Here is a 10035-nt window from a genome sequence, read left to right as displayed (position 1 = left end):
AAGTTTCTTTAATCAGATTTTTCCTAAAATGATCATTCAACCAACCGAATTAGAAGGAACTCGCTTTTCAACAAAATATTTTCGTAAATGTAAAAACACCATACGATAAAAACTTTTGAGAATATAACACAAGCATAAATTTTGATAACTTTTTGAAATGACAAGAATTTATTTTTCTTTCGAAAAGTAATAATTTTAATGAAATCAGATATAAAGGTACATTCATTAAGAAATATAACACTGAGTAAAATAACCGCTTTAATTTCTCGTTTGGACCAGGATGTTTCAAATGGTGGAACAATCCTTATTTCCGTGAATGAGAAGAGTAAAGTCTATAAATGATAAAAATTCTTACTTCTTGAATTTGCCCCTTCATCTTAACGACGCTTTACATTTCCATATTTGTAATTGAAATCACAATGAATCTTATCCGATATTCCCTCGTTTCTTTTGCTCTTTGTTTTATGTCAATGTCATATACATTGTATACACGATTTGAAATTCTTCATCAAGGGTGATAGTACCTCAAACAGAATATTTTTTGCAAAGTTTTGCGAACGTCATTGTAATGCCTTGCTAAGACTTCTTACGTAATGTGGCAGCAATTATATCCGTTAAAGATCAGTTAAATAGAAGAAAATCAATAAGTACCTAATCACTAACTGGTAACACATCATATATAAATGTATTTAAAATATATTCACAGGCACTCTTCCCAGAAAAAAAATCCGTGTATTATAAAGGTACATAAGATTTTTTTTTCTGAGACGAGTGCCTGTGTTGTATAAAGGTATATAGGGAAAAAAATTCTGAGACGAGTGCCTATGTCATTTTTATCTGATTTTAAACTCCTTGTTATTTTTCAATTTATATAAATCGAAAAAGAAGAGGTAGAGCGCATTTATAAATATTAGTTTATGAAAATTTACTGCGCCCACCTGACAAAGCCAAAATCTAATAACGACTAGAAACTGTATCGCTGTTCTACATCTCAAAGTCACCGTGACAAGTACTTTCAACACGGAACAGAAGCTTGTATCACTATAACGTCTATAGAATAAGCTCCTATTTTAGTACTGCTCTTTCCTTAGATGCGGGGCTAATATAAATAACAATAAAACGGACAAAGATATCTAACAAATACTATCTGTCATTTTTAGACTGAAAATCTCTATAAGTTATTCAATTGCACTTCATTCCGATTGCAACACCCTCGAGCAGCAGTAGACGGTGTTACATTATCTGTTTATTTGGAGCTTTTGGGATTTTATGCACAGAATTATTTATGCTGTTGTTCTTCCAAAAAAAATGGTCTTGTCATTTTGATTTATTCATAACAAAGTTATAATCTATATTAACTGAAATACCTTTAACCATCAAATCGGGTGCTTACAGATTACAACTTTCTTGGACCGGGAAACATATCAGTATATTTCGAAAAATATTTACTGTTGTAGATTTTTCATTGTATATTTCTTTGAAAACATTAATTTTGGTTTACTGTATAGCAATGGCAAAAAGTTTACACCTTACACCTCTGCATCCACATTGCAGATCCGTCAGCAATCTTTTGTGCTTGGCATGTGGAAATGTCTTGCCTATAGCTACATGTACGTACAGAAACATTCTTATTCCAGACAAGACTTCAATTTACATCCCCTTCTTGTTTCTCACAAAAAGCGATTTGATGTACAATAAACTGGAAAACATTCGACAATATAAATTAATCCCCTTAGAATTCATCTACTGTTCACAAATGGACAATCATTCTAAGTAAAAATTCCCTACCAATATACATTCCATAAACAGCACTTCTTAAAAATTTACAATGACCAATGTTACTAAAAATTAGAATCCTACATGATAAAATAGGTAAATTTAACCTGAACACCTTACAAACAATAATCAAAGTGGTAAAAATCAGTCATGGAAATATTGGAAAATTAGTTTGAATATCATTCAAATAATTATTAGGTATAGTGTGAACAAAAAAAGAAGAACATTAATATAGGTCTATTGTAGACAATAACAAATAATGTTCCCAGTTACATGTTTCACCTTTAACATTTTATCTTTAGAACAGATGTAAAAAAAAAATAAAAAAAACGGATTCTTGTAATAAAATCTACCAATAATCCTTGTATGACATGGAACCAACATATAGATCTGAAATTAAGATCGTTATTGTCTCCATAAAAACCATAAACAATACTTTGGGGGCATTTTGTAAGTATAAAAATTAAATTAATATACTATTTGTTCATGTATATTAAAATAATTGCTTGATGATTTTGGAGACGATAAAGTTCCTCGCCAAAAACGGTACAGCTGTTTCGTCTTCATGAATGAAGGCGGGACAAAACATCAATAAATATATACCAATCAAGACTAGCGCTTAGTCTACATAAGACTCATCGAAAGCTGTCGAATCAAAACAGTTGGCAGTGAAATCAAATACGCAGTTGCAGAACGAAAAATCTACAAAGTTGTGCTAAATACGGTTATGATTTATGCCTGCAGGTTGGGGAAAAAACAGTGTTTCGAAGTATTCAATATTTTATAAACTGGAATACACAGAAAATAACAATATCGTTTACATTTCATGTCAATATACTGCGGATTACAGAACTACTGTTATCATCTGGAAGGAAACTTCAACCAGCAGTACAAATTCCATATCTCTCTTGGATCAGTATGGTAGCGTCCAACGAATTCTGCCATAACAATCAGACTCTGTAGTTTCGAAATATGAAGATAACAATAATATACTGTTACTAGTAACCAAATAAACATGTTATACTACTGACATATATAATTTAGAAAATTAGGTCCAACATTTTTGTCTTTGCATCTCCGTCAACAAACTGACCGAATGGATGAAACGCCAACTACTAGTATTTACAACTGTTATATTATTAGCAGTATGGGTAATTGTCAAACTAGTATACAGTGCATTGGCTTGATGAATCAGACACATTATCTAGCGAAACGTCAGGTAACATAAAAAAATCAGCATTGAATAATCAACCAAAACAAACATGGTGAACCCTTTGCTGCACAAAATAACTGTATTTATAAACACTGGTCTCATCCAAAGTCAAGAACCCATATAGACACATTCATACCTAAAATCATTTCTGAATTATTAATAATTGTAGACAAAACGGTTAATTACCTGAGGAATGAAATAACCACTACCGTTCATCTAAAAGCAAGAAAAGCTATACATGCAATGGATATTGATGAACAAACAAAGGTGAAAGATAGAAGTAAAAACAATTATTCAGGATTGTTAGAATCGCCTGAAGGATCCTGATACGAAAGAAACTAATGAATCTGGACATAAGTGTGTATAAACTTATCATAGATACCGGGATGAAAATTTTGTATTTGCGCCAGACGCGCGTGTCGTCTACAAAAGACCTTCGGGTGACGCTCGAATCAAAAAATGTTAAAAAGATCAAATAAAGTACGAAGTTGAAGAGCATTGAGGACCAAAAATTCCTAAAAGTTTTACCAACCACAGCTAAGTTAGTCGATTTCTGTTGATAAGTTGACGATAGAAGTAAGTATAACAAATTACTAGTTCAAGAAAATAACAATAACTATCCAAATCAGGTATTACGAACATTTGCATAGTCATAAAAGACCAAGCTTGAGAATGACATGTTTAATGTGCGTCATGTATTACTTAAAAAAAAACAAAAAACAAAAAAACGTTGATTGTTCAATAATGTGTTAAACGCTGATCACTGGAAACCTAAGATGGAGACACAAAAAACTACAAAAATAACACAAGAAAGGTTTATCATTGCTTCTCCTGGTTTGAAAAAAAGTACACTGTAGTCGAGCCCCGACTTTCTACTGACATCCATATTTCATCGGGTATGCCTACAGCAGTATAAAATATCACCAGCGCCAAAGAATGCAAAATAATTTACCAGCCTCTAGGTCACGGTGAAATACAAATTTCGAACTAGTTAATGTAGTATTATAACCAAGGAGACAACTATCCACACGAAACCAAATGACATAGATGTAAGCAATTATAAGTTACCGTTCGAACTTCATCAATGAGCAAAACATACATCTAGAGGAGAGTTCTCCTATTTCCAATCATACTACTTCTTATATTATATATTGCTATATGACCCAGACAAGACAGAAATTCATATGTGAAAATCAACAAACAGCCGAATTTATATACAAATTAAGGCGACACCAATTAGACGAATTTCACAATAATTCCATAAACCAGTCTGTTGAATCTTAAATATCAATCATATATCTGATAAATATCCTGCCTTTTCCATATAATGTATGCTGTTCGGGAAAAAATATTTTGTTTAGAATAGGTGAACTAATCAATCTTTTCTAGATATAGGAAAGTTTGTACTTTTTTGCAGGTCCATTTCCACTAGCAACCACTAATACAGATTGCATTACATCATAGCATATAGCTTTTGGACGTTGAACACCATCTTCAACTCCAAGAACTTTTTTGAAATCATTTCCGTCTGAAGATATTAAGAGTATGCTTGCTGAATCCCGGGAGGCAACAAATATGTTTCCAAAACTGTCTGTGCATATATTCCTAGGCCCTTTCATAACATTGTCTGAAAATTTCAATTTTAACTCGCCATCACTACTTCGACAATGTAGAATGTTATTTTGATAATCGGAAATAAGTGTTTTTCCTTCCTTTATATGCACATAGTTTAAATGTTTTATATCAGTTGGGAGAATTTTCAGAATCATCCCAGAACTACAGCTTATAAAATAAATACCTTCATCTCGAACAGCGGAAATCAAACATTCCGATTCACATGATAATCCACAGAAGTAGTGACCATCTATCAACAAGCGTTGAACAGTGAATTCTGAATCATATATTTTAATGGATTTTTCTCTACAAAAAGATACAGCAATCTCAGACTTATTCATTACTGCAAGTCCAAATGGACTAGATGTGCATATAACTCGTTCCTGGTACTCCCCATTCTCTTTAAAGATATGTAAACCAACTGATAATTCGTTTGAGCTGTTGTTTAACAAAATAACTCGCCCATCTGCTAATATAGCACAACTACAAATATTGTTTTCCGCCTGAAATTTGAAAGGAATTTGAAATTTGTTTATGCAGGACAGTGCAATTTTGTCAATTCCTGATTTAATATTTGATAAACTTTTTGCGAGTTGTGATTTCGTTCCAGCATAACGCATGTCTGTTGTTACCTTATAAAGTTCTAGGTTACCCATCAGTTTAATTTCTTCTGCGAGGCCACCAATTTCATTAGCAAACTCCATTTTTACACTGGTTTCTTTCATGCCAGGTTCTACCACCATACGAGACATGTTTTGTTCTTCTTTGACAATATTCTTGTCTATTTCTTTTAATCCTAAAAACGTTTGAACTTCAGTGGCATTTTCAATCATTGAAGAAATTTGACTTTTATACTCTGCCAGTGTATCGATTTTTGTCTGCAGATTAAAAACAGCTTCAATTATTTGTTGCGACTCTTGAGTCATTGTTGAGTCTATCTGCTGCAAGAGATCTTCTTCTAATTTATCTAAATGAGATGCAATTTCTCTACGTTTGGATCTTACATTTTCAACGAGGAGGGTTTTCTCTTGTTGCAGCTTGTCTGAATTTTCATTTCGATTCTTTTGAAGTTTTGAAGTAAATTCTGTAAGATCTTCAATATTTTTCACAATGCTATGATAAAATGCAGATTCTTTCACCCCCTGTACTACTTTAGCCAGTGACGTAATTCCTGGGCATTCAGGATGATCATCGGTAATGCAATTCATACAACATATTTCCTCGTGCACACTGCAGTATAGCTCAAGAACATTGGAATGGTTTGAACAGGAATAATCTATGTCGCGTACAAAATCTGGCAGACTTGTGAAATTTTCAATTGTTATAGTTTTGTGCATACGAGTAGATTTTGAAACGTTATGGTACTTCAAACAGGTTGAGCATAAGCCTTCAGTACAATTTGGACACCACAGCTCTGCAATATTAGTTAAATGTTGCGACTCGCATGGTCCGCAGTAAATGTTATTCTCCAATTTGTTTGTCATCGCTGAACGCACAGTTGCTTAGATCGTCTTCTGAACTGTTACTCTGAAAAAATTAATCACTTTGACATTTTGATAAATTAAATTCAGGAATATTTTTAGTTCTATATTTATAATTCTTAAGCTATTTTGGGTTTTGTTCAAATGACTTGTTTATATATGTTACAGGCATTTTCTAAATTTAGGCAGTTTTATTTTAGCGTCGTACTAAAGTACATGATATATAAGGCATGGATATGTTATTTTTACAGATCAGCTAAAATATCTATAGTAAAGGATCCTACAAATTAATGTAAGATACCGTCACAGAAAATTATTATATTCATAACTTCGTAAGAGCCAGTAATAATTCAACAGATTTATCCATCGGATCACCAGCAGTGATGGTGACACATGGCTATGTACATTGTGTATATACAACTCGTCTAAACATCAACCCAACAATGTTAGATCTGTAAATTTGCTTTCGCAAATATTTTGTTCTTCTCTCGCCGGGATTCAAACCCATGCTACTGAGATATCGTGACACCAAATCGTCTGCACTGAAGCCGTTGTAAATATATGTCAGGGGTACTACTTATTCAAGTTAATTTTATTAACTTGAAGAAGTAAAAAAAATATACACATATAAGTCAGTTGTAGGATACTTATACAAGTGAATTTTATTTATTTGTATAGGTAAAAAATGGTTTAGTTATGTCCCTTAGACATTCAGAATGTTTTACTTGTGTAAGTAAAAAAAGACATCCTTTCTTCTTTTCTTAAATTCTGAAGATTTCTTTGCTCTAATAGAATTTTAACTAGTGTACCCTTTGCAGATGTCATTACTAATCATTTAAGTGTAATTTCACGGATAATGACAATCCCTTTTGTCTGTTATCTTCATAACAATGCTAATTTACAAGCCCCAAAGGAGCAACATTTGAAGGCCTTGCGCAAATATATAAGAGTCATATAAGATCTTTGCTCAATCAGTTTCTTTGATGAATTAATGAGATGAAACATTGAACTTTAATGATAAAGTTTGAGCAAACCTGGGAAAAACCATTAAAGGCATGATTTTACAACTCAAAACTTGAGAAGTTTTGTGGGATTGTAAGAAAAATTTACTTATACAAGTAATTTTTTGAGAAAATTAAGGGGAGATTATTCAAACATTATTTATAATGTGTATATTTTTTTTTACTTGTTCAAGTTAATAAAATCAACTTGTGCAATTAGTATCCCTGACTGTATATATCAACTGTAAATAAAAATATATTATAACATTTCACTTTTCATTTATTTCTATTATAAGATAAGATAAGATAAGATAAGTTTTGTTTTCCAAATTAGGTCCACAGGGAGCATATACACATAATATATATAATTAATACAATATACAGTATTTTACATGACATTCATATAGTAAACTTTAACTATGGAAATAAAGTCATACAGGTTATTATATATGTTAAAAAAAGTATTTAAGAGTTGCTACTCCAGAGATGTGGCAACTTGTGATATCATTGACAAAGTATCAATATGTTTATCTTAAACAGATATATCATGTTAAGGAGGGGTATTTGCGAAAAATACCTGTCGAGAGAATGTTAAATCTCGCGAGCCGTAAGTCGAGTAAAATTCATTCTCAAGACTGGTATTTTTCGCAAATACCCCTCAAGAACATGCTACAACTGTTTAATTACACCGAATGTTAATGTTTAAAAATGCATTGATAATCGTGACCTTTCAAGCGTCCAGTCGGATAGAGTATTTTTTGGCAAATACCACGGCAGAGAGAGTAAAATAGGCATATCCTTTTTGCAAATACTCCGGCATCGTTAAAAAGGAACGATATTCATTTGAAAACAATAAATCGGTGAAAAATACACTGAACATCAACCAATCAAAACCCAGGATTCTTACCTAAGGTGCAATTATAACATAAATATATATAAAGGAGAAGACGGAATAAATGACATGAATGAAAACAAGATCACGTCATTTAGCAAATGTTTAGAAATTGAATAAAACTTTTAGTTATACCTTGTAATTAAAACTGTTCCATGACTCTTGATATTCACATGATTCGACTGCCTCTATTTATTGCACATGTCAGCTTCTTCTTGGTTACGTCATATGGTAATGACTGTGTCAGCCATAACATTGATTAACAACTGACAAAGGAAGTAATATAAACGTATTTAACCTAGGACCAACAAACAAAAAACATAACGAGGAAGAGAACTCCCCAATAACTTCGGAACCGCGTAAACATACATATATATATATATATATAATATATAATTGATTATTGAAATAATCATTGATGTTAACTCAAAATTTAAATTCTCTTTGAATATTAAGTTCTGACATTTTCACGAAAATGATTATAATGTTTATGATCCCTTCTGTAGCCATGTGAATTAGGAAACTTTCAAGCTGCAATAAGATTATATTATCAAAACAGAAAAGATCATGAATTATAATAGAGATAGGCCATTTTGTACATATACCAATGGGAAACTTCGTGCAAAGTATTATTATTTCACTGGTTTTTTTTTTTATTGTATTTATAGAAAATAGTTTTTGTGGCAAATAAAACCAAACTTTTTGTAGTAAATCCATTGACTTTAATACAGAGATTTCGTAATAAAATTTTAAAACTAGATTACTCACTTGTTTTTCTACGATGTCATAGCGTTTATATCAAAAAGTCATAAACAACCTTTAAATTAAGAGAAACTCGTGCTGAGTCACTGGTGTCGAGCGCAACCTATAAGGTGTACTTGAATTGGTCCATATTTATATTTGTTTTAAATTCAATAAAATTATTTAATTAATATCTAAATTTAAAAACTTATTTCAAGGAAAGCAGTGCTAGCACTGCATAATTAAGAAATAATTGATACAACCTATATTTATTTAATTGTAGTTTTAACATGGCAATTCAAGACAGTCCCGTAGACAGGAATTTCCAAGGGGGCTGGGGATATTGGGACTAGCGAGTCAATTGTAGCAGTCGCAATTGAAAGAGAACGACGTTACGTTAACTTTAACAATGCTTATGTGTTTTTATTGAACCCCATTGATTACGGTTATGCAAGAGATATATATACACATTGTCTGAATTTTAGCGGAAAATGTAAAGACAAAACATGCAACTTTGACTCTAGATATCCCAAGGAAAAAAATTGTCTTTAATGTGTCAAAAAGACTTTAAAACTGAGAGAAATCCTGCTGCGTCGTAATAAAAATGTTTCTGGGCAATGCATGTAAGTATGGAACACATCGTGGGGAATTTGAATGTATATGATAAAGTAGTAATCGCAATTCAATATGAATGCATGTGTTACCGGCGTTTTCTAAATTTAAGCATTTGGTAAAATGACTTAATTTTCAGGCAATTTAGAAAATGCCAAGACTTAAAATACCTAGTAATTTTTATGAAATGGCTGAAATTTTGTGACAAAATTTCACAAATTGTCTGTTGAGTTTTAGGCAATGTGTAGAAGGAGGATATCATTGAAATGCATATGACAAAAGTAGACAAAAAATATCTTGCCAAAAATAACTAATGGTTCGTTAGAATTAATTGATTCTTCAAAAATGGCAGAAGGATAATTTAATTGTTCTGTCATAGAGTTCTTAACGTGCTCTCTCTCTCTCTCTCTCTCTCTCTCTCTCTCTCTCTCTCTCTCTCTCTCTCTCTCTTTCTCTCTCATAGTATTTAAAATAACCGGAAACTGCAAGGTTTCCATAAAATACTTATTAAGGGGCAGCAATCCAACAACGGGTTGTCCGATCGTCTGAAAATGTCAGGGCTGATATATCTTAACCTGATGACCTTGTCAACCCCCATGACAGATTTGCTCTAAATGAATTATATTTAGAGATATATTAAGCCAAAAACTGTATTCCATATATAGCCATGTTGGCTATGTTGTTAGGAAATCGGGGATTAATGGG

The 10035-nt window shown here is 32.0% G+C and overlaps 1 protein-coding gene across 1 annotated transcript; it reads right to left on the bottom strand.

Moving 5' to 3' along the window:
- Positions 1–4374: 4374 nt before the first annotated feature.
- On the bottom strand, positions 4375–6087 carry LOC134722381 (uncharacterized). Its single transcript, XM_063585999.1, has one exon. It carries the CDS (start codon positions 6085–6087, stop codon positions 4375–4377), a length of 1713 nt encoding a protein of 570 aa, XP_063442069.1.
- Between the last annotated feature and the right edge of the window lie 3948 nt (positions 6088–10035).

Source organism: Mytilus trossulus, chromosome 6 (assembly GCF_036588685.1).
Source record: "Mytilus trossulus isolate FHL-02 chromosome 6, PNRI_Mtr1.1.1.hap1, whole genome shotgun sequence".
NCBI classification, from domain to species: domain Eukaryota; kingdom Metazoa; phylum Mollusca; class Bivalvia; order Mytilida; family Mytilidae; genus Mytilus; species Mytilus trossulus.
Note: the sequence above shows the minus strand (reverse complement) of the source record. Positions and strands in the feature narration are given on the sequence as shown.